Below are 25969 nucleotides of genomic sequence, written 5' to 3'. Positions count from 1 at the left end.
TGACTGGAGGTGACGTAGAGGGGAGGAGCTATATAGCAGCTCTGCTGGGTGAATCCTCTTGCACTTCCTGTAGGGGAGGAGATAATATCCCAGAAGTAATGATGACCCGTGGACTGACCACACTACAGGAGAAATGAATTTATCAGGTAAGCATAAATTTTGTTTTTAAACTGGGTACTGGCAGACAGCTGCCAGTACCCAAGATGGCGCACAATAAGGTAGAGGGGGAGGGTTAGAGAGCTGTTAGGGGGGGATCAGGGAGGTTGGGGGCCAAGGGGGATCCTACACAGCAGAATATGAGGGAAGAGAGCTGTTTGGGGGGGATCAGGTTGGAGGCTGATCTCTGCACTAAAGCTAAAATTAACCCTGCAAGCTACCTAATTAACCCCTTCACTGCTGGGCATAATACACGTGTGGTGCGCAGCGGAATTTAGAGGCCTTCTAATTACCAAAAAGCAACGCTAAAGCTATATATGTATTTCTGGACAAAGGAGATCCCAGAGAAGCATTTACAAACATTTGTGCTTTAATTGCACACGCTGTTTGTAAATAATTTCAGTGAGAAACCTAAAGTTTGTAAGCTTACGAGCCAGCTCATTTTTTTTAGTTCAGCACCCTGAATTGCGCTTTCTGATTGGTGGCGGCATTTAGCCACCAATCAGCAAGTGCTATTCAGGTGCTGAACCAAAGATGGGCCGACTTGTAAAGCTTACATTCCTGCATTTTAAAATAAAGATACCAAGAGAACAAAGAAAATATTATAATAGGAGTAAATTAGAAAGTTTCTTAAAATTGCATGCTCTGTTGTTCTGTCTGAATAGTGAAAGAAAAATAATTGGGTTCACTATCCCTTTTAAGCACAAAAAAATATGCAGGGAAGAGCTTGCTAGCAAACAGTGTAAATTCAATAGTCTACAAGTAAACTTCTGTATCTGATGTTACATTCTGAAATGTTAAACTACTAAACAACTTATCAAGTGTCCACATTGCTCAGGAGTATATTAAAATCATCAGAATAAAAACACGTTCCAGGCAGACGATAATACAGAGTAAGAACATGCTCTGTATTAGTCTAAGGGCTGGCGGTATGGCATATGATTGGCTCTACCGCCCACCTGAAGATGTGGGTGAACAAAAACTTAGTGGTTTGCTTAGAGAACTTATAATTTACATATTAGGGCTTCTTTTTTCACCTATATTGTGGCTTTTATTTTGTCTGTGTTCATTATATCAAGTGACAAGCAATGCATTGCAGAAATATTTTGCATTCATTTACGGTTCTTGATGACCCCCCAAAAAAGCTCTTAGAGTAAAGTTTAAATGGACAGAAACACATGCATTTTGCTCAGGAAGTTTGTTATAATCTTAAATTGTTCTTCTCAGTGTATGTATGTATGTGTGTACACACACACACTCATACACACACACTGACACACACACACACTTTCATGCAGTTGCATGCATCTGTATATTCTTATTGTACTATTTAAAGATTGTTTGTTTTTTCTTTCAGTAACCCTATGCAGCGAAGATGTTTCACCAACAGCCTCACCAACAGCCACCCCAGTAACACCAACAAGTACCCCTGTAACTCCTTCACCTCCCGCAGTGGGCAACTACACTGTTAATGGAACATCTGGATATTGTTTACTGGCAAATATGGGCTTGCAGCTAAACATTAGCTATGTGAAAAAAGATGGCAAGGTATTTTTAAAGTAATGTAACCACAATATATCTCTCCACAATGAGAGAGAGAAAACATTGCTTTTAATTGTATGTATGTATGTAAAATATTTTATATGAATAAATTAAAGACCCTCTGAATGTTGTTAATGTTGTTTGTATGGATCACTTTTCAGAAAGCCTTTAATTTATTAATATAAAATCGAATCGTAAAAAAATAAATGTGGGGGGGGGGCTTTATATAGAGGAGATTTCATGGTGCTTACTTGATATCCCATGTGTTGTCTCTTATATTTTGCAAGTGACTTGTAACAACAGACTGTAATGTAGTATATGTTGGCATGGTCTAAAGCAGTGATTTGCAACCTTTTTTTTGCCGTGGCACATTTTTTTACATTAAAAAATCCTGTGGCACACCACCATCTCAAAATTTTACAAAATCACACATTGTAGCCTAATAGAGGATATATATATATATATATATATATATATATATATATATATATATATATATATATATATATATATATATATATATATATATATTCAATCAAGATAGGGATAAGCAATCACTGGATTTATGTACAATAACTAACTATTTATTGGTAGTGACGTTTCGGGGCATTCACCCCTTCCTCAGACAACGTTGTCTGAGGAAGGGGTGAATGCCCCGAAACGTCACTACCAATAAATAGTTATTGTACTTAAATCCAGTGAGTGCTTATCCCTATCTTGATTGAATATCCTGCCAAGCACCCTGGTCTATGTTGAGGTTGGCGAGTGAGAGTGCACTTACTTGGAATATATATATATATATATATATATATATATATATATATATATATATATATATATATATATATATATATATATATATATATATATATATATATATATATATATATACACACTGTACTGTGCTGTCATGCCATGCCTCCTACAAACTATACATGACATATTTACATACATTCACAAACAATCATAATGATTGCCTGTGAATGAATATCAATTTCATGGTTGTAAATGATGCCTGATGAGCCTGTCACATACCTCCCAATATTTCAAAATTTGAAAGAGGGACACCCCCGCACTGTCAGTCTGCCGCGTCACACCTGAGGATCTCTCACGGCACACTAGTGTGCCACGACACACTGGTTGAAAAACACTGGTCTAAAGGTTGCATGTGTATTTTCTGACCTAGGATATATACAGCAGCACCATTGGTATTTACCTATGCTTTTTTAACAGCCTCCCACCTATTTGGTTTTAATTCTGTTACGTTACAAACATTCCTGTTATCTTTATCATTTTCCTGTACCAAGATTTTTGATATACCACATGCATCCAGATGAACTATCCATATTTCTCATTGTCCTTTTTCTTTTAAGGGAATTTATTTTTAAACATTGCAAATTCTACTTTTTTATCTTGCAAAACTTTGAATATTCTGTAACTACAATGCCAGAAAATATTGCATCTCTTTAAACTGACACATTTTTTTTTTTTTCTTTTTCAGGAAGGACTATACGTTTTTAATATAGATCCAAAGAATGTGACCGTTCATGGAGGCTGCACAAACACTTCAGCAAACTTATCCCTCTCATCTGATAGTGTGTACATATTGTTCAGTTTTGCTAAGGTAAGAATTTTCAGTAACACTGCATGTATTTATATTTGCCTCACCTAGTATGTATGGTAGCTATGGCATTATAACAGAATGTGTTTGTTACCGAACCACATTATTCCAATTAGTAGACGTGACATTTTGTAGAACGGAAATATAGGGCAGAGCATATAGTGTGGTTTGTGTGTGTGTTAGTAAAATATGTCAATGGACCTTTTAGCTGCTGTTACTTTACTGTATGGACAGGGTTTATAACTGAGTTTTGTGGTAAAATAGATTGTTACAAATCTGTAGACCAGGAAAATATGGTACTTCTATAGAAAAAAAAATGTTGGTCAACTAAATACTAAATGAAAAAGTCTGACAAATACAACTGTGATTATTCTTTAAATGGTTTTATTTATACAGTTTCCATTGTAATTTTGATAGGAACAGCCTAGAGAATAAAGACATGTTTTTCAAGTTATCTCTACTGAATGGTTACAGGTTGGGCATAAAACACACACACACACACACACACACACACACACTCCCAATTGTTGTTAGGGCAGTCATTTTGGTACAGCATCCTGGGTAGTGATTGCTGGCTTCATTTAGCCACCAAATAGGCAAGCACTACCCAGGTGCTGAACCAAAATTGGGCCTTCTCCTAAGCTTACATTATTGCTTTTCAAATAAAGATACAAAGAGAACGAAGAAAAGTTGATATAAGGAGTGAATTCAAAAGTTGCTTAAAATTGCATGCTCTATCTGAATTTTCATTAGTAAGTGTAAAAACACTTTATTAAACATACAGTGAGGGGGAAAAAATATTTGATCCCCCTGCTGATTTTGTACGTTTGCCCAAAAGAAATGGTAGGTTTATTTCAACAGTGAGAGACAGAATAACAACAAAAAATCCAAAAAAAAGCATTTCAAAAAAGTTTATAAATTGTTTTGCATTTTAATGAGTGAAATAAGTTAATCGACCCCTTTCCAAAACATTACTTAGTACTTGGTGGCAAAAGCCTTGTTGGCTATCAGAGGTCAGACGTTTCTTGTAGTTGGCCACCAGATTTGCACACATCTCAGAAGGGATTTTGTCCTACTCCTCTTTGCAGATCCTCTCCAATTCATCAAGGTTTTGAGACTGACGTTTGGCAACTCGAACATTCAGCTCCCTCCACAGATTTTCTATGGGATTAAGATCTGGAGGCTGGCTAGGCCACTCCAGGGCCTTTAATGTGCTTCTTCTTGAGCCACTCCTTTGTTGCCTTTGTCATGTGTTTTGGGTCATCATCATGCTGGAATACCCACCCACGACTAATTTTTAATGCCCTGGATGAGGGAAGGAGGTTCTCACCCAAGATTTGACGGTACATGGCCCCGTCCATCGTCCCTTTGATGCAGTGAAGTTGTCTTGTCCCCTTAGCAGAAAAACACCCCCAAAGCATAATGTTTCCACCTCCATGTTTGATGGTGGGGATGGTGTTCTTTTTGTGAGGAAGATGTTTCAACATACAGGGATTTTATTTCAACCGGCGGCTGCTGTAGCCGCTACCTACTGGTGCGACACTCTGTCGGAGCTCATTGAGGTGGAGACTCCTCTTGAAGATATTCTGGAGATAATTAAGGCTCTGAGAATTGCAAAATCCATCTGTGAGGCGAATATGCAGATTATTTGCATAAATGCAAAGGCTTCTGGCTTTGCGGTCCTAGCCCACCGGGCTCTCTGTTTAAAGTCTTGGTCTGCGAATATGACTTCTAAATCCAGACTCCTTTCTCTTCCTTTCAAGGGGATGATTTTATTCGGTCCAGGGCTGGACTCCATTATTTGTATGGTTACTGGAGGGGGAAGGGTGCCTTCCTACTGCAGGACAAGAAAATTAGGCCTATGGGACGGCAATTGTCTAATTTTTTTGTTTTGACAAATCACAGCCACAGCAATCCTCATCCAAGTCCGAGCAGCCCAAGGGTACTTGGAAGCCGGCTCAGTCCTGGAATAAGTTCAAACAGACTAAAAAGCCCACAGAGAACAAATCGGCATGAAGGGGAACCCCCCCCCGCCCCCCCCGAATCCGGGATCGGATTGAGTAGGGGGCAGACTGTCTCTTTTTCAGACGATTGGTTCCAGCATGTACAGGATCTTTGGGTCCTGGAGATTATGTCTCATCCGCCCAGGGGCATATTCCTACTCTCCAGTCTGTCTACAAGACTAGAAAGGAGGGCTGCCGCCTTAGGTTGCGTACGGGATCTTTCTTCTCTAGGAGAAATTGTCCCGGTACCTACAGCAGAAAGAGGTTTGGGGTTTTATTCAAACCTTTTCGTGGTTCCAAAGAAGGAGGTAACATTTCATCCAATTCTGGGCCTAAAGTGCCTAAGCAGGTTCCCTCTTTCAAGATGGAGACAATTCAGTCAATCCTTCCTCTGGTCCAGGAAGGACAGTTTATGACCATAGTAGACCTGAATGATGCATACCTTCACGTCCCGATACACAGGAAACATTTTCAGTTCCTGAGGTTTGCTTTTCTGGACCAGCACTTCCAGTTCATAGCTCTTCCGTTTTGGCCTAGCTATTGCTCCAAGGATATTTTCAAAGGGTCTGGGAGCTCTTCTAGCGGTTGCCAGAACACAAGGTATTGCAGTAGTGCCTTACCTGGACGATATCTTGGTACAGGCACCATCTTTTCATCTAGCGGAAGAAGATTGAGTCCCTTCTCAATCTTCTTCGATCACATGAATGGAAGATAAACTTGGGGAAAAAAAGTTCTTACTCCAAGTACAAGGGTGAATTTCCTGGGAACAATAATCGACTCCATGTCCATGAGAATATTCCTCACAGATCAGAGAAGTTGCAAGCTAACTGCTGCATGTCTTGCCCTCCAGGTCTCCTCGAGACCCTCAGTGGCTCAGTGTATGGAGGTGATCTGACACATGGTGTCCTGTATAGACCTCATCATTCCTTTTGCCAGATTCCATCTCAGACCCTTACAACTATGCATGCTGAGACAATGGAACCATTCAGATCTGTCTCAACAGATCATGCTGGACAACCTGTCGAGATTCGCTCTTCGGGTGGCTCTGTCCAAATCATCTGTCCCAAGGCACATGCTTCTTGAGACCGTCCTGGTGACTATGGATGCAAGCCTTTCCGGCTGGGGAGCCGTTTGGGGTGCCAAGAAGGCACAAGGTCTGTGGACTCAGGAGTCCTTCTTTCCAATCAATATTTTGGAAATCCGGCCAATCTTCAATGACTTGAAGGCTTGGCCCTTTCTGAGTTCGTCCCAGTTTATCAGATTCCAATCGGACATCTTGGTTGCCTACATCAACTATCGGGTTGGGGCGAGAAGTTTCTTGGTGATGAGAGAAGTATCTCAGATACTAGAGTGGGCGGAGACTCAGATGTATGCTGTCAGCGATCCACATTCCGGGTGTGGACAGCTGGGAAGCAGACTTCCTCAGCAAGCAATCTTTTCACCCAAGGGAATAGTCTCTCCATCCCGAGGTGTTTGCAGACATATGCAGCGAGTGGGGAATGCCGGAGATAGATCTCATGGCATCCCGCCTCAATACCAAGCTACCGAGGTACGGGTCGAGGGATCCTCAGGCCGAACTAATATATGCCCTATCAGTACCATGGAGGTTCAGACTTGTATATTTTTCCTGCATTAAAGGGACACTGAACCCAATTTTTTTCTTTTGTGATTCAGATAGAGCATACAATTTTAAGCAACTTTTTAATTTACTCCTATTATCAAATTTTCTTCATTATCTTGGTATCTTTATTTGAAATGCAAGAATCTAAGTTTTTTAGATGCTGGCCCATTTTTGGTAAACAACCTGGGTTGTTCTTGCTGATTGGTGGATAAATCCACCAATGAAAAAGTGCTGTCCAGGGTTCTGTACCAAACTAATAGTTTAGATGCCTTTTTCAAATAAAGATAGCAAGAGAACGAAGAAAAATTATAATAGGAGTAAATTAGAAAGTTGCTTAAAATTGCATGCTCGATCTTAATCGCAAAAGAAAAAATTTGGGTTCAGTGTCCCTTTAACCGCTTCTCCCTTGTGTGGTGGCTCGCATCAAGCAGGAGCGAGCATCAGTGATTCTTATTGCTCCGTCGTGGCCGTGAAGGACATGGTTTGTGGATCTGGTGGGGATGTCCTCATCTCCTCAGTGGAGGTTACCATGTTGCAGAGATCTGCTGATTCAGGGTCCCTTTGTTCATCAAAATCTAGATTCTATGAGCCACACTGCGTGGAGATTAAACGCTTAGTTTTAGCCAAAAGAGGGTTTTCTGAGAGTGTTATCGACACTCTGGTTCAAGCTCTTAAGCCAGTTACTCGTCTTATCTACCATAAAGTGTGGAGGACTTATTTGTACTGGTGTGAAGGGTGTGGCTTTTCCTGGCATAAGGTTGCCAGAATTTTAGCTTTACTCCAGGATGGACTGGAGAAGGGTTTATTTGCTAGTTCCCTGGAGGGACAGATATTGGCCCTGACGGTGTTAATGCACAAAAGATTGGCCAAGCTTCCGGATGTGCAGTCCTTTTTTTATTTAAAACCCCCCCAGAAAAAAACACATTTTTTAGTGAGGTTTTTGTATTTCAACATAACAAAGATACAAGGTATTGTCCGGTTAAGACAGTATAGTAGTTGGACAATGAGACAATACTTCACTTCAAATAAAAAAAAAAATAGTAGTAATTTGTGAGCTAAGCATATAATTCCAAATGCATTTGTAAAGGCAAACAACCTGGTATTAGTGCGAATGCAAAGCATGTATAGGTGAAACCTCATTTTCTATATAATGTAATGTAGAATGTGATAGTAAATGGAATTTTTTTGGGGGGGGGAATCGGTGGGCAAGAGCTGCCCTGTATAAAGGGGAGGAATGGGGGGGACAGAGTTTTTTTTATATTGGTTATAGAAAATACCGAAGTGTCATGAGACTTTAGGTTTTAAATTAGTTTACAAGATATGGAAGGAACATCTGCAATGTAGATGGTTAGTGATCAAGCCAAATATGAGCAATTCAAAGAGGAGGACACCAATCATAGGGAGCTTTACTATAAGGGAAAAGAGCTACATATAAGAGCTACGTATGGTGTTGTATTCAAGATACCCAACCCCTAGCATTATCTATTTTAATTGCCAAGGAATTTGCCCAATAGTATGATGCCAATAGTGGTCATATAGGGAATAATAGGCCTAAGTGTTGGTGAGCTTTAGACTTATATTTAGTGATATTGATATACAGCTGCTCTTCCGGATCTATAGTGTCTCCTAAAAATATAAACAGCCTAAAGGAATAAACATGTGTTTTGGGTCTGGCATAAAGTTATTTGATGGGTCTTTCTGTTTGCTTTTATGTATACTAAGATTCGGGTAGCCCTAAACTAATGTGATTCCTTCCTCGTTAGTAGAAATGAGCAGCTATGAGGAGTGGGAAAGTATATACAATAGTTCTTTTAACGAAAACATTTGTTATAAAAAGTTTCTACACACTGTAAAGTGCTTTTCAAACCAAGAAGAAGGCATCCTAATTACATATAGTATACATGGATAAGAATCTAACATATTAGCGCTATATACACAACAATAACATTTGCATGTTAAAATTAGACTGACTAGTAGAAATAGTAGGGTGTTTGGGTTGAATGAATGGTGAAATTGTCTGCCACCTAGCAAGCTGTTGCATGATAAGAGCATGGTTCAGCAGTCTGAACACAGTAAATGTAAGGCGAATAATTTTCTAGTTGTATAATAACTTAATCTATAATAGCCTAAAATAATGGTAATGATTAGTATCACAAATGAGAATCTAGGAGGTTTTATAAGTAGCTCCAGATCTACTTTCTATAAAACTTTTTTCTGGTGCGATACTCAGACTGCATACAGCTTTAGCCAGCCTGTACCTAGTTTGATACCATGGTAATTTCATGATGTATGTAGAGTAAGGAAGTATGGTTTGTGGCTTAGGTATTTTTAACTTAGAATGCTAATATAACCCAGTAAACTGAAGTGAGTGGTACTTACAAAATCCCTGAGCTACCTCTGTCTCATAGTGAGCTTAAAAATAGTATTCACACACCCTAGATAAAATACTCGCTCTGGAATGAATAACTGGTGTGTAGGTACCTTGAGCTGGATAATGAATTAGTAATCGGGATATGTACCTCTTACTTGATATAAACATATATTACAATGTAATGCATAGGACAACAAATACCGAGCATAATAAACTATGTGAACCACATCAGATGCTCAGATATTATATAATAAAGGTGATTCCAATAGTAAAGATAACAAAATGAAAAACTTTGGTAAAGAGAGTTTGTGGATTGCTGGTATTAAGGTTTGGGGAAATATGTAGTAAACACAATCATGTGCTACGGAGCGAGATTGTCAAGGATGGGGAAATTGTCAGCATAGCCAAGTATCGATAAGAAATCCCACAGAGTACTCAGTTGTTAACAATAAAGTACAACAACATCATTCTTACAGTTCATGGAAGCGTGTAACAACCTTTTCAATGGGAGAGATTAATCTTCTGCTATGGGGAGTTTCCGTGAGTCAACCTACCCCAAAGCGGTACCACAGTGTCTGCCACGAGTCTGATCCAGAGAGGGGGGTAGTAATGTGCCTATATTAAAACTGTGCTGGGGGAGAGATGTCGGGTATGAATCCTCTATGATGCAAACATGTATGTTATGGAAGGATAGGCTCTCCTGTGAACCTTCGCACTAGTCATTCCGTTCTCAGCTAAGAGATATGGGAGCCTATGCTTGAGCCACCGCTCCTCTGCACCATGTAGCAAAGTGTATGTGACCTCGGTATGTCTGACCCTCACTGTCGGGGTTCCGGCCATTATAGCCTCAGTATGCAGGGAATTGAAGGGAGCTAATTTTACTCCAGCTGTATCCAACAGGACCGGTGAGGTCTTCCTTGATGGCTCCTTCTCTGTCAGAATAGGATGACTGTTCTGCCCGTCAGGGATCTTTATGGGTTCCTGCTTGAGATGCCGTGGCATTGAGAGGCGGGCCGCTGGAGACTTTCGGTCCGCCGTTGGTTCTGGCACAGAGGTTAGTGGTGTAGAGTAGTCCTTAAGCACTCCCCTGAGATAATTGAATCTAAGACTCATCAAGTCACCAAAGGCTTCCAGCTGAGTTAGTATGACTGCATTAAGTACCTCCATGTTTCGCTGCAGGCTGTTGTCAGGGCGCCACGTGGATAGCAAGATGGCCGATCCCTGATGGTGGTTGCGACTACCCGACTACCTTCACGGTGATTATGTATTAGAGACTTCTGTGGCTAAGTCGCAGGTTGTTTGTGGTGCTTCCCTAATACATATTCCTAAACTTAAAAGGAAATTGGGCTGCACTGAGCGGTCATGGATGAGTAAATTATCCAAACTTGTCCGGAGCTATTATGAGAAATGCGACCGCTCAGATGCAGAGCTTACTCCGCCCCGTGTAGTCCTTTTAAGGCTCTGGCTAGGAGCTGTGTTTAGATCTGGGGCTCCGCCTTGGAGTCTCAATCTTGTTCTTAGTGTTTTGCAGCAGGCTCCGTTTGAGCCTATGCATACTGTTGACATAAAATTATCTTGGAAGGTTTTTTATTTTTTTTGGGTTGACTACTGCCTCTGTGCGCAGAGTTTCTGATATTTCTGCTTTGCAATGTGACCCCCCCCTTATCTGTTTTTTTTATGCTAAGGCGGTTTTACGCACTAAACTAGGGTTCCTCCTTAAGGTGGTGTCTAATCGTGCCATTAATCAAGAAATTGTTGTTCCTTCCTTGTGTCCTAATCTTCCTTCAGCAAATGAATGTTTCACAATCTAGATGTGGTTCACGCCTTGAAGTTCTATCTTCAGGCTACTAAGAAATTCAGACAATCTTCCTCTTTGTCATCTATACAGGGAAGTGTAAAGGGCAGAAGGCTACTACCACTTCCCTATCTTTCTGGTTGTGGAGTGTCATGCGCCTAGCTTATGAGACAGTGGGGCAACAGTCACTGTATGTATGTATGTATGTATGTATTGCGTACTTGTAAAGCGCGGCTAATCACCCGTAAGGGTCTCAAGGTGCTGCTCATTGTATCGACCTCAGAAGGATGAAAGACTGAGTGGAACTCACCGGGGATCGAACCTGCAACCCTTGGGTTGCTACAGAGCTCAGCCACAGTGCCTTAGCATGCTGAGCTATCTGTCCGGCTTTCTGATGGGCGGCTCCCTTTTTTTATATTTCTTCTGGCACCTTTATACCCTGATGTTGCTCCTATGTTTCTGTGACCACAGGTACGCTCTTGCTGTAGATGCTGGACGTAGCTTGTACTATTCATGTGACTTCACGTTACGTTCACCGGTACTGGGATGCAGATTAGGGGAGGTGGGGAAAGACAGCACCTGGAAGGTGAGCCCTTATGTGAAGTTTAGCGGGAAGATTGAATAGTTATGTACATTATCTGTGTCCTTGCTGTACTCTTCAGAAACTAAGTTAAAATATAGCAGCTTCCAAATAAGGACATTGCCTGGGGGAAGTTTGCCCAGGAACACACTGGCAGAACAAATAGGGTTTAAGGGCACTTTTGAAAGATGCCATTTTGCAAGCATATTTTGATATGCAGTGATAAATTAATATGCTAATCTCCAATTGTTTTATGTACCTTTTAATCTCTTGGATAACATAAAGGATAATCCATTATGCAGCAGTCTGACATCCCTGTAGGTTAAAGTGATGGTAAATCCTATTGTTTGTGAAACGCTAGGATTGAACATTGAAACAAATAAAAGGGACTTTCATTCAAGCTCCTTTATTTTATTTCAAGCGTTGCCGCTCTGAGCTGCTAAGGCAGCCCACGGCAGAGCGCTTTTTTTGCTTGAGAGGTGTTTTCACCTCTTAGCAAATAGCATGTGGGAAATCCGGCTTGTCTCCCTGTGGCACCGGATTTCCTGCACGCTATTTGCCAAGAGGTGGAAACTTCACCTCTAAAGCAAAACCGGCATCTGCTGTGTGCCACTGTAGCAGCTCAGATCAGCGATTGCTTGAAACCAATAAAGGAGCTTTCAGCATAAAGTATTTTATACTTCATGAATGAAAGTCCCCATCATTTGTTTTAATGGTAAATCCTAGCATTTCACAAATGCTAGGATTGACTTTCACTTTAAATGTTTTGTAGGCAAGATAGCACAGTTACTGTGGACAAGAATCATTTTAGGACTTCTATACCTAATAAAAGTTGTCAGTTTACATCAATCTGTTACTTTTCCTGTTTCCAACTTAGATTCTGTCTCCCTCAGTCTTCGATCCTTCTCCCTCACCTATAAATGAATCCTGTTGTATTAACTATATCTTTGCATTTTGTGTCAGTGCTTTTCTTCATATCAAGAATTTCAAAAGGCATTTAGAAAACTTGATACTTTTGGTGTGTGATGTGTGTGGTGGTTCTGTGTATGTGTTGACAAAATATCAGGCATGACAGAATTTGTAACCCAAATAAAATTTAGCTATTTAAAAGTAATTAAACTGCTGCCTATAATGTGTTCCTTTGTGTTTACTGACAAAATATCTGACACCTAGAGCACACTTGATTATTGCCCAACTTTCTTGGTTCACTCCTGTTTTTAGCCTGCAGTTCCATGAAATAAAATAGTTTCATTATTCTTTCTATCTGCCCAGAGGTGTGGGACTTGGAAGAGATGTCCTGCTATGGGAATCCAATATATAACAATAATAAAAGTATATTTAAAAAATTATTTTAATATCGTAATTGCAATATTTTGTCAAGTTGTTATTCTGCCCCCCCCCCCATATCGCACAGCCCTTCTAGAAGAGATTTTTTTTTTTTTAACCCTAACAGAAAACGAACACCATACCTATATGAGTTTTGAAAGCTGAGTTTGTGTCATTGTACCTGTTTAACCACTTCTATTTTCTTCATAAATGGAAAGAGTCCACAGCTGCATTCATTACTTTTGGGAATTCAGAACCTGGCCACCAGGAGGAGGCAAAGACACCCCTTCCAAAAGGCTTAAATACTCCTCCCACTCCCCTCATTCCCCAGTCATTCTTTGCCTGTCATCCCAGGAGGTTGGCAGAGAAGTGTCAGAAGTTTCTTATGGAGGGTAGTACTCTTCGGTATGGTATTGGAGTTTTAAGTAATCCTGTCAGTCTCTCAGTGAGAGCATGGGTGAATGTTCGAGTACGGAGAAGCAGTGAGAGTCTTTCTGCAAAACCATCCCCACTCCTATTAACAGCTCCACAAGCTATCGGCGTTGAGAGAAGAAAGCAGGCAGCAAAACTTGTCAAGTCCATGGCAGAAGTGATGCTACTATCTGTCACACTTGAAGGGCCATGTTCCTGTTCCACAGCGTAGATTCCGGTAAGATCATTTCATTTTACTTTCGTCATGATTGTATTGTAATGCAAATGTTTTCCTGAGAGGCTACCACCTTTTGGGATGAACTATAACTCTGGGTCTCGGTGAAACTGCTTTTGTAATTTAGAATCAAAGGTTACTATCTCCTGAGGGGGGGTTATTGAACATTTTTTTGTTTGTTTTTGTTTTTTTGTTTTTTTATCATGTTCCCTACCACAATCTTTTACTATGCATGCAGGTAACTCGGATTTTGCTTACCCTTCTCTGGAAGGTGGCTTGTTCCCTCCGGCGGTTATGGCACGGTTCCGCATATCCATAATTATGGCGCTAGCACATCTGCAACTCCCAGAAGTGTGCTTACGATATTGTACATGTTCCGTTAACTGGGGCTCCTCGGGCGTTGGATGGCCTGGTCCTGTTCAGCTCTCCGGGGGAACGACTGTCCCTGGGGCTTTAAGGGGTCAACCTTCAGGGCCGGGTCATCTTTTGCTCTGGCGAAGGTATGCTGTGCCTTTCGTTATAGACTGGCATGCCTTCCTGTCCTCCTGAGGCACGTTTTTGGCGTTGCTGGAGGATCCCATCCTTAAAGGGACACTAATCCCAATTTTTTTTCTTTCAGATAGAGCATGCAATTTTAAGCAACTTTCTAATTTACTCCTATTATCAAATTTTCTTCATTCTCTTGGTATCTTTATTTGAAATGTAAGAATGTAAGTTTAGATGCTGGACCATTTTTGGTGAATAACCTGGGTTATTCTTGCTGATTGGTGGATAAATTCATCCACCAATAAAAAAGTGCTGTCTAGAGTCCATGAGCTAGTGACATATGGGATATACATTCATACCAGGAGGGGCAAAGTTTCCCAAACCTCAAAATGCCTATAAATACACCCCTCACCACACCCACAATTCAGTTTTACAAAGTTTGCCTCCCATGGAGGTGGTGAAGTAAGTTTGTGCTAGATTCTACATTATGCGCTTCGCAGCAGGCTGGAGCCCAGTTTTCCTCTCAGAGTGCAGTGAATGTCAGAGGGATGTGAAGAGAGTATTGCCTATTTGAATACAATGGTCTTCCTCTAGGGGATCTAGTTCATAGGTTCTCTGTTATCGGTCGTAGAGATTTCTTCTCCTACCTCCCTTTTCAGATCGACAATATACTCTTATATACCATTACCTCTACTGATTCTCGTTTCAGTACTGGTTTGGCTATCTACTATATGTAGATGAGTGTCTTAGGGTAAGTAAGTCTTATTTTATTTATGACACTCTAAGCTATGGTTGGGCACTTTATATGTAAAGTTCTAAATATGTGTTTAAACTTATATTTGCCATGATTCAGGATAATCAGTATTCCTTCATTCAGACTGTCGGTTTCATTATTTGGGATAATGCATATGAATAAATAATTTTTTCTTACCTTAAAATTTTCAATTGACTTTTTTCCCTGCGGGCTGTTAGGCTCGCGGGGGCAGAAAATGCTTAAATTTATTGGGTCATTTTTGGCGCAAACTTTTTTGACGCAAAATTTTGTCATTTCCGGCGCCATAATTGACGCCTGAAGTTTGTTCGTGGTTGCGTCATTTTTTTACGTATATCTGTTAGACTTTTTTTGCGCCAAAAAATGTGGGCGTCGTTTTTGACGTCAGAGGTTGTTGCGTCATACATGGCGCCGAAAATATGGGCGTTGTACTTGGCGCCAATAATGTGGGCGTCATACTTGGCGCCAAAAAATGTGGGCGTCATTCTAGTCTCCACCTTTTTTTCACATTATTTAAGTCTCACTTTTTATTGCTTCTGGTTGCTAGAGGCTTGTTTATTTTGCATCTTTTCCCATTCCTGAAACTGTCATTTAAGGAATTTGATAATTTTGCTTTATATTATGTTTTTTCTATTACATATTGCAAGATATCACAACCTGACCCTGGATCAGAATCTACTTCTGGAAAGTTGTCATGATAAGCTTTCTAACGCAGATATTGTCTCCATTAGTAATAACCCTTTACCTGTTGTTTTTCCTTCAACATCTAATGTTGAGGATGTCCCTGTTAATGTAAAAGAATTTGTTTCTAATTCTATTAGGAAGGCTCTGTCTGTTATTCCTCCTTCCAGTAAACGTAAAAGGTCTTTTAAAACTTCTCATATTTCAGATGAATTTTTAAGTGACCGCCATCATTCTGACTTATCTGTTTCTGATGAGGATCTATCTGGTTCAGAAGATTCTGCTTCAGATATTGACACTGATAAATCTTAATATTTATTTAAGATGGAGTTTATTCGTTCTTTACTTAAAGAAGTGTTGATTGCATTAGATATGGAGGAGTCTAGTCCTCTTGATACTAAATCTACTAAGCGTTTAAATTCGTTTTTTAAACCTCATGTAGTTATTCCAGAAGTTTTTCCAGTTCCTGATGCCATTTCAGAAGTAATTTCTAGGGAATGGAATAGTCTGGGTACTTCATTTACTCCTTCTTCAAGGTTTAAGAAATTGTACCCTGTGCCATCTGATAGATTAGAATTTTGGGACAAAATCCCTAAAGTTGATGGGGCTATCTCTACTCTTGCTAATCGTACTACTATTCCTACAGTGGATAGTACTTCCTTTAAGGATCCTTTAGATAGGAAGCTTGAATCCTTTCTAAGGAGAGCTTATTTATGTTCAGTAATATTCTTAGACCTGCTATTTCTTTGGCTGATGTTGCTGCAGCTTCCACTTTCTGGTTGGAGGCTTTAGCGCAACAAGTGTCAGACCATAATGCTTATAGCATTATTAAACCTCTTCGACATGCTAATAACTTTATTTGTGATGCCATTTTTGATATCATTAGAATTGATGTCAGGTATATGTCTTTAGCTATTTTAGCTAGAAGACCTTTATGGCTTAAATCTTGGAATGCAGATATGACTTCTAAGTCAACTTTGCTTTCTCTTTCTTTCCAAGGTAATAAATTATTTGGTTCACAGTTGGATTCTATAATTTCAACTGTTACTGGGGGAAAGGAACCTTTTTGCCTCTGGACAAAAAATCTAAAGGTAAATATAGGGCTGCTAATAGTTTTCCTTCCTTTCGTCAGAATAAGGAACAAAAGCCTGATCCTTCCCCTAAAGGAACGGTTTCCGTTTGGAAACCTTCTCCAGTCTGGAATAAATCCAAGCCTTTAAGAAAGTCAAAACCAGCTCCCAAATCCGCATGAAGGTGCGGCCCTCATTCCAGCACAGCTGGTAGGGGGCAGGTTACGATTTTTCAAAGATATTTGGATCAATTCGATTCACAGTCTTTGGATTCAGAACATTGTTTCAGAAGGGTACAGAATAGGTTTCAAGGTAAGGCCGCCTGTGAGAAGATATTTTTTCTCACGCATTCCAGTAAACCTAGTAAAGGCTCAGGCATTTCTGAAATGTGTTTCATACCTAGAGTTGGCTGGGGTAATTGTGCCAGTTCCAGTTCTGGAACGGGGTCTGGGGTTTTACTCAAATCTATTCATTGTACCAAAGAAGGAGAATTCCTTCAGACCAGTTCTGGATCTAAAAATATTGAATCGTTATGTAAGGATACCAACATTCAAAATGGTGACTATAAGGGCTATTCTGCCTTTTGTTCAGCAAGGGCATTATATGTCTACAATAGACTTACAGGATGCATATCTTCATATTCCAATTCATCCAGATCACTATCAGTTCCTGAGATTCTCTTTTCAAGACAAGCATTACCAGTTTGTTGCCCTTCCGTTTGGCCTAGCAACAGCTCCAAGGATCTTTTCAAAGGTTCTCGGTGCCCTTCTCTCTGTAATCAGGGAACAGGGTATTGCTGTATTTCCTTATTTGGACGATATCTTGGTACTTGCTCAGTCTTTACATTCTGCAGAATCTCATACGAATCAACTTGTGTTGTTTCTTCAAAGACATGGTTGGAGGATCAATTTACCAAGGAGTTCATTGATTCCTCAGACAAAGGTAACTTTTTTGGGCTTTCTAATAGATTCAGTGTCCATGACTTTGTCTCTAACAGAAAAGAGACGTCTGAAGTTGGTTTCAGCTTGTCGAAACCTTCAGTCTCAATCATTCCCTTCGGTAGCTTTGTGCATGGAAATTCTAGGTCTCATGACTGCTGCATTGGACGCAATCCCCTTTGCTCACTTTCACATGAGACCTCTTCAGCTTTGTATGCTGAACCAGTGGTGCAGGGATTATACAAAGATATCACAATTAATATCCTTAAATCCCAATGTTCGTTCTTCTCTGACTTGGTGGTTGAATCACCATCGTCTAATTCAAGGGGCCTCTTTTGTTCGTCCAACCTGGACTGTAATCTCAACAGATGCGAGTCTTTCAGGTTGGGGAGCTGTATGGGGATCTCTGACAGCGCAGGGGGTTTGGGAATTTCAGGAGGCGAAATTACCAATCAACATTTTGGAACTCCGTGCGATTTTCAGAGCTCTTCAGTTCTGGCCTCTTCTGAAGAGAGAATCGTTTATTTGTTTTCAGACAGACAATGTCACAACCGTGGCATATGTCAATCATCAAGGTGGGACTCACAGTCCTCAGGCTATGAAAGAAGTATCTCGGATACTTGTATGGGCGGAATCCAGCTCCTGTCTAATCTCTGCGGTTCATATCCCAGGTGTAGACAATTGGGAAGCGGATTATCTCAGTCGCCAGATGTTACATCCGGGCGAATGGTCTCTTCACCTAGAGGTATTTCTTCAGATTGTTCAAATCTGGGGACTTCCAGAAATATATCTGATGGCCTCTCATCTAAACAAGAAACTTCCCAGGTATCTGTCCAGTTCCAGCGATCCTCAGGCGGAAGCAGTGGACGCGTTGTCGCTTCCTTGGAATTATCAACCTGCTTATATCTTTCCGCCTCTAGTTCTTCTTCCAAAAGTGATTTCCAAAATTCTAATGGAACGTTCATTTGTATTGCTGGTGGCTCCAGCATGGCCTCACAGGTTTTGGTATGCGGATCTCGTTCGGATGGCAAGTTGCCAACCTTGGACACTTCCGTTAAGGCCAGACCTTCTATCTCAAGGCCCATTTTTCCATCAGGATCTCAAATCATTAAATTTGAAGGTATGGAGATTGAACGCTTGATTCTTAGTCATAGAGGTTTCTCTGACTCAGTGATTAATACTATGATACAGGCTCGTAAATCTGTGTCTAGAAAGATTTATTATCTAGTCTGGAAGACTTACATTTCTTGGTGTTCTTCTCATAAATTCTCTTGGCATTCTTTTAGAATTCCTAGAATTTTACAGCTTCTTCAGGATGGTTTGGATAAGTGTTTGTCTGCAAGCTCTTTGAAAGGTCAAATCTCTGCTCTTTCTGTTCTTTTTCACAGAAAGATTGCTAATCCTCCTGATATTCATTGTTTTGTACAGGCTTTGGTTCGTATCAAGCCTGTCATTAAGTCAATCTCTCCTCCTTGGAGTCTTAATTTGGTTCTGATGGCTTTACAGGCTCCTCCGTTTGAACCTATGCATTCTCTGGATATTTAAATTACTTTCTTGGAAAGTTTTTGTTCCTTTTGGCCATCTCTTCTGCTAGAAGAGTTTCTGAGTTATCTGCTCTTTCTTGTGAATCTCCTTTTCTGATTTTTCATCAGGATAAGGCGGTGTTGCGGACTTCATTTAAATTTTTACCTAAGGTTGTGAATTCTAACAACATTAGTATAGAAATTGTTGTCCCTTCATTGTGTCCTAATCCTAAGAATTCAAAAGAGAGATCTTTACATTCTTTGGATGTAGTAAGAGCTTTGAAATACTATGTTGAAGCTACTAAAGGTTTTAGAAAGACGTCTATTTGTTATCTTTTCTGGTTCCAGGAAAGGTCAGAAGGCTTCTGCCATTTCTTTGGCATCTTTGTTAAAATCTTTGATTCATCATGCTTATATAGAGTCGGGTAAGTCCCCACCTCAAAGGATTACAGCTCATTCTACTAGGTCAGTTTCTACTTCCTGGGCTTTTAGGAATGAAGCTTCTGTTGATCAAATTTGCAAAGCAGCAACTTGGTCTTCTTTGCATACTTTTACTAAATTCTACCATTTTGATTTTTTCTCTTCTTCAGAAGCAGTTTTTGGTAGAAAAGTACTTCAGGCAGCTGTTTCAGTTTGATTCTGCTGCTTATTATTTCATTTTTTTGATTTGGGTTGTGGATTATTTTTTCAGCGGAATTGGCTGTCTTTATTTTATCCCTCCCTCTCTAGTGACTCTTGCGTGGAAGTTCCACATCTTGGGTATCTGCTATCCCATACGTCACTAGCTCATGGACTCTTTCTAATTACATGAAAGAAAACATAATTTATGTAAGAACTTACCTGATAAATTCATTTCTTTCATATTAGCAAGAGTCCATGAGGCCCACCATTTTTTGTGGTGGTTATGATTTTTTTGTATAAAGCACAATTATTCCAATTCCTTATTTTTGGATGCTTTCGCTCCTTTCTTATCACCCCACTTCTTGGCTATTCGTTAAACTGAATTGTGGGTGTGGTGAGGGGTGTATTTATAGGCATTTTGAGGTTTGGGAAACTTTGCCCCTCCTGGTAGGAATGTATATCCCATACGTCACTAGCTCATGGACTCTTGCTAATATGAAAGAAATGAATTTATCGGGTAAGTTCTTACATAAATTATGTTTTTCAAATAAAGATAGCAAGTGAACGAAGAAAAATTGATAGGAGGAAATTAGAAAGTTGCTTAAAATTGCATGCTCTATCTGAACAACGAAAGAAAAAATTTGGGTTCAGTGTCCCTTTAATAGATCTGGGAATTCTCTGTCTTCTCCTTCGAATGGCTAGCAGAATTGGATATAGGAGAATGAAGTAATTTTCTTATAGTCTTGTTTGAGTATCCTTTTCCAGTTTTGAGCTTGGAAGAACAGGATCCCTGTTGGGCTGTTCCTGCGGGTTGGTTTGTTCTTCTTGGGTGATAACCTACGGGTTGCCTTGTCCTTTATTTTAATCTGGTTAGGATGATTTTTTATTTGGTTTGAGCTCATGTTTATTATTTACTTCGAGAATTTTGTTTTCTGGAATCAATACTCGCGATTTTCGATCGCACTGTTCTACGGAAGTTTGTTCTAGTGAGAGGACATGTTTAGTCTTATGATTGTCTGTTTATTTCTCCATTTCTGGGGGTGACTATATTCGGCCTTGACAGTGATAACCTTGGTTTCAGGCTGGTCCTGATTGGGTTCAGATCCTTCTGTCTTGCAGCCTTTTTCAGACAAGTGGCGCCTGTTCTGCCTGGCTGGTCCGGTTAGGGCGCCGGGTGCTTCACATTATTATTTGTGTTATTTCTTGTTTTTATTTTACAAGTTTCAGCTAAGCATTCTGAGAGGACCTGAGGGTCAGTGAGGCATGGGGGATTGGTTCAGTCCTTTTTTGCCTTTCAAGCTGGTCGACTGGAACTCGGTGAAGTTCCATTGCAACACACACACTGTTTCCGATATTTCGTCGGGACTTTTAGTAATTCCTTCCCCGCGTGGGTTGGAGGTTTGGAGGACTTAGGGCCTCCTTGCTGTCGATTCCTGGTGGTTTTGCCGTTCATGGGCTCTTAGAATTGTCCTTTTTTGGACTTGTTCCTTTTTGAGGTTCTCTTCCTTCGGGTCGAGACTTTGGACTTTGTTCGTTTTCTCCTTTAGCGGTTTTGGCCACCTTATGGGGAAGGCCGTGTGGCTATCCTTCGGGAGTTTGTCTCTTTATCTGGGACATTAGGCTGTGTTGTCTCCTCCGAGCTTTGCTTAGGGTTTTTTTTTCTACCGGGGTTTGAGATTCTCTGCATTTTTTTTTCAGTAGGTGTGGTCCTCTGGTTACGTACTCTGAGGAGATATGGAGTATGGCTTTTGTTCTACTCTCTCTTCGGGTGACTTTGTCCTCTGTGTTCTCCCTTGGTTCTAGAGTCTTGGCGCGACTCTGTCATGCCTTAGCTCCTTTTTGGAGTGTTGAACTCTTGCAAGGGGTGTTTTCTTCCTTTTGGGTTAGGATTTATGAGTGAGTCTTGTCTCGTTCTCCGGATTAGTCTGGTTATTCCCCTGTGAGGTCGAATTCTTTCAGACTGGGTATATTGTGTTCCCTGGGGTGTTTGTTTTACACAATTCTGGGGCATTGGACCTATAGTTGTTTTTGTTTGGAATCCTTATGGATATCTGGAAGCTGATGATCCTGTGACTGGTTCGGGGTGATCCAGTTTTTTTTCCAGGGAACATAGGCTAGGGCCTAAGGACTAGCTTGTTTAGCCTGCTTGCAGCTTGGCCAGGTTTTCTGTTTCGGAACGCTCCTTATGGTTTGCCTTGTCGATGTATGCTCCCATTCAGGGGGAGTTTTTTTTTGTGTTCATCAGAACGTCTGGATGATTTTCATTCGGCTTTTGTTTTCATCAGACTAGGGCTAATTTTGTGCGCTGTTCTTATATATGCTCTTCCCTTTGGGGGGTAGTTTGTCCTCCTTATGGATGGGGGTTTTCCTCTCTCTGGAGAGTTGTTGTCCTGTACTGTGTGCAGGAGGTTGGAACCAGTGTTTTTATTCTCTAAAGGAGAGCAGTCTGTTCCATCTGTGGAGATTGTAGTCTCCATGTTGAGACTTTCATAGAGGATTGTGCTAGGTCTTATGGATCTACTGCATTTCCTGATGTTCATCTCCTATGAGGTTCTCCCTGGGAGTACCTATTGAAGGAGCTTTTGGGTTGCACCCGAGCTCTGTTGGGGTGGCCAAGTTCACCCCATTCCATCCTTCCCTGGGGGCTGGTGATTGGGGTCCTTCTGTTCCCCTGTTTTTCAGACCTGCCTGTCGCTTAGGTTGGTCCAGTGTTGGAGCAGGATCTGAGATCCGTTGTTCGTCCTCGGGTCATTTGAGGTTCGTGAGCCTTCTTGAGGTTCTGTGCTTTCTCCCTGTTCAGGATATATGGGAAGGACTGGTGGCTTTTGGATGGCCTGTGATGTGCCCACTCCTTAGTGGATGTTAAGCAGTCTGACGGTTTTGTCTATCTTCAGCTGCTCTTTACTTGCCTGCAAGTATGCTGTTTTCAGAGTCATCCGGGTATGACTGTGGCGTGTGGTGTTGTCTCAGGTGTTCGCTTATCTGGGTTTGCTGCACGTGTTTTTGTTTTCTGAATATTTCGATATTCTTAGTTATCCTGCGACTTGAGGACCCCTTCTTCAGTTGTTTTTAGTGTGCGGTTGCACTGTATTTAGAGAGTTTTTTTCTCTGTTTTCAGATTCCCGGTCCTCACCTTGTGGTTTCTGTACTATCTGTTGCCTCCCTTGTTTCTCGAGACCAATTAGGGTCTCTGGGAGCTTGACTTGGTTCTCGGGGTTCCATATTTTTATATCTGAACTTGTTGCACCCTATTTAGGGTCTTTTCGGCAATCCTTGATTTTTCTTCCATGCTTTCTCCCTTTTTGGGAGTTTTCGGTAGTTGATCCCTTTCTCTAGTAAGGTGTGTGTTGTTGGGGACTGACTGCTGGGCGACGGTGTCTCCTGGAGGCGTGTTGGCTCTGTTGAGTCTATTTCTGCTGTCTCTAGCAAGGCTATGGACTGTCTGAGGGTCAGTGTCCTTTTTCAAAGTTTCCTCTGCTTCAGACAAAGCTGTTTTTTTTTTTGTGGGTAGGGATTGTAGGCCTGGTGCCATCAGAATGGGTCACCTTTTCAGCCCTCCCATTTTAGTATTCAGTGTCCTCTAGCTTTGGTATTGTCTTCCCAAAGATAATGAATGCAGCTGTGGATTTTTTCCATCTGAAGGAAATAAAATTATCAGGTAAGAATAATTTAATTTAAGTTTTTCATGACAGGAACTGGTTGTCATGCAAATTGCTGCCTGTTAGCACATGACGACCCATTCTTGCCATGAAGGGGAATTATTGATCAAAGCACCGGATGGGTGATTTATTGCTGGTGGCATAGTGGCTGGCACTCTAGGAGCAATAGGAGTGTGCCCGTAATGTCACCACAAATGTGCATGGTGGCATCACAGAGGGGGTAGGACTGCAATATATGAATGACAGGATAGGGAGCTAGATAGGGGGTTGCTTTTCAAACACCTCAATCTCAGCTCCTTTAGTAACCACGACCTCAAAGACCCCTCATTTGGATCAGATACAATACATGGAACTTTGCTTGGGAATGGAACATTATAGGCTCAATAAAAGCAGCTTTTATGTATAGATATCCCCTATTAAAGATTGTATTTTATAGTGTGTGTGTGTATATATATATCACACAGAGAAACCCCTGCATTCGCTAGCAAGCTCACAGCTAAGATTTAAAAGCAAAAATGGAAAGGTTAGTTACCACATCTGGCCAAATGGGACAAGCCCAGGTACCACGTCAAGGTCCTTTCCAATACCTGGGACCCTAAAGCAGCCACACAATGCAAGCTCTCAAATCCAAACAAACTGGGAACAAGGGAAGGGTGCACAGGCTTATGTAATCACCTCAGTAATATACAAAACATGGAAGGGGACTGCACTCCTAGACCGGACCGAGTACACATCCCAAGACCCTGCAACATGCTCAGCCCTGGGTGCTCAGTGGCACTCACAAGAAGCTGTGACCAGAGTCACATGCAGTTAACCCCAGACAGGTCAGGGTGCAAGAACCATGGGGAAATTACAAAACAAATTAATACAACACACAGAGAAAACCCTGCACTCACTAGCAAGCTCACAGCTAAGATTTAAAAGCAAAAATGGAAAGGTTAGTTACCGCATCTGGCCAAATGGGACAAGCCCAGGTACCACGTCAAGGTCCTTTCCAATACCTGGGACCCTAAAACAGCCACACAATGCAAGCTCTCAAATCCAAACAAACTGGGAACAAGGGAAGGGTGCACAGGCTTATGCAATCACCCCAGTAATATACATAACATGGAAGGGGACTGCACTCCTAGACCGGACTGGGTACAAATCCCATGACCCTGCAACATGCTGGTGACGGCACAGCTTTATTTCAGTGCAACTAAGCACCCAGGGCTGAGTATGTTGCAGGGTCATGGGTTGTGTTCCCGGTTCGGTCTAGGAGTGCAGTCCCCGTCCGTGTTTTGTATATAGATAGATATAGAGATATACAGTATGTATATGTGTGTGTGTGTGTGTGTGTGTATGTATGTGTGAAACATGCACAGCCCTAGGATTGTAATTTTCCCTATGGGCCTTGCACCCAGTCTGGGATTAACTGCCTGTGACTCTGGGGACAGTGCAGCTTCCTGAGAGTGCTACATGCTACCCCATGCCAACAGATGCCTAGCACTGTTATACACCAACAGAATATCAAGAGGTTAAAGGTTAAAATATATATACAGTGGATATAACAAGTCTGCACACCCCTGTTAAAATGTCAGGTTTCTGTGATGTAAAAAAATGAGACAAAGATAAATCATTTCTGAACTTTTTCCACCTTTAATGTGACCTATAAACTGTACAACTCAATTGAAAAACAAACTGAAATATTTTAGGTAAAGGGAAATAAAAATAAAGTAAAATAATGTGGTTGCATAAGTGTGAATACCCTTTTATAACTGGGGATGTAGCTGTGTTCAGAATTAAGCAATCACATTCAAAATCATGTTAAATAGGAGTCAGTACACACCTGTCGTCATTTAAAGTGCCTCTGATTAACCCCAAATAAAGTTCAGCTGTTCTAGTAGGTTTTTCCTGACATTTTGTTAGTCGCATCCTACAGCAAAAGCCATGGTCCTCAGAGAGCGTCTAAAGCATCAGAGGGATCTCATTGTTAAAAGGTATCAGTCAGGAGAAGGTTACAAAAGAATTTCCAAGGCATTAGATATACCATGGAACACAGTGAAGACAGTCATCAAGTAAAGAAAATATGGTGCAACAGTGACATTACCAAGAAACTGGATGTCCCTCCAAAATTGATGAAAAGACGAGAAGAAAACTGGTCTGGGAGGCTGCCAAGAGGCCTACAGCACCATTAAAGGAGCTGCAGGAATATCTGGCAAGTACTGGCTGTGTGGTAACAATGTGGCAACAATCGCCCGTATTTTTCATATGTCTGGGCTATGGGGTATAGTGGCAAGACGGAAGCCTTTTCTTACCAAAAAAACAAACATCCAAGCCCGGCTAAATTTTGCAAAAACACATCTGAAGTTTCCCAAAAGCATGTTGCAAAAGGTGTTCTGGTCTGATGAAACCAAAAGTTGAACTTTTTGGCCATAATTCCAAAAGAGATGTTTGGCGCAAAAACACTGCATATCATCAAAAGAACACCATACACACAGTGAAGCATGGTGGTGGCAGCATCATGCTTTGGGGCTGTTTTTCTTCAGCTGGAACTGGGGCCTTAGTCAAGGTAGAGG

At 41.0% G+C, this 25969-nt stretch overlaps 1 protein-coding gene across 1 annotated transcript in view; it reads left to right on the top strand.

The window, feature by feature from the left end:
• The window catches only part of LAMP1 (lysosomal associated membrane protein 1), a 98164-nt gene that overhangs the window by 61446 nt on the left and 10749 nt on the right, over positions 1 to 25969 (top strand). The window contains exons 5-6 of the mRNA XM_053707764.1: positions 1514 to 1704; positions 3200 to 3322. Of these exons, the coding sequence (XP_053563739.1) occupies positions 1514 to 1704; positions 3200 to 3322 (314 nt within the window). The remainder of the gene's footprint in view (positions 1 to 1513; positions 1705 to 3199; positions 3323 to 25969) is intronic.

This window comes from Bombina bombina, chromosome 3, assembly GCF_027579735.1.
Source record: "Bombina bombina isolate aBomBom1 chromosome 3, aBomBom1.pri, whole genome shotgun sequence".
Lineage (NCBI taxonomy): Eukaryota > Metazoa > Chordata > Amphibia > Anura > Bombinatoridae > Bombina > Bombina bombina.
The sequence above is the reverse complement of the archived record's forward strand: the minus strand, read 5'-3'. Positions and strand labels throughout refer to the sequence as shown.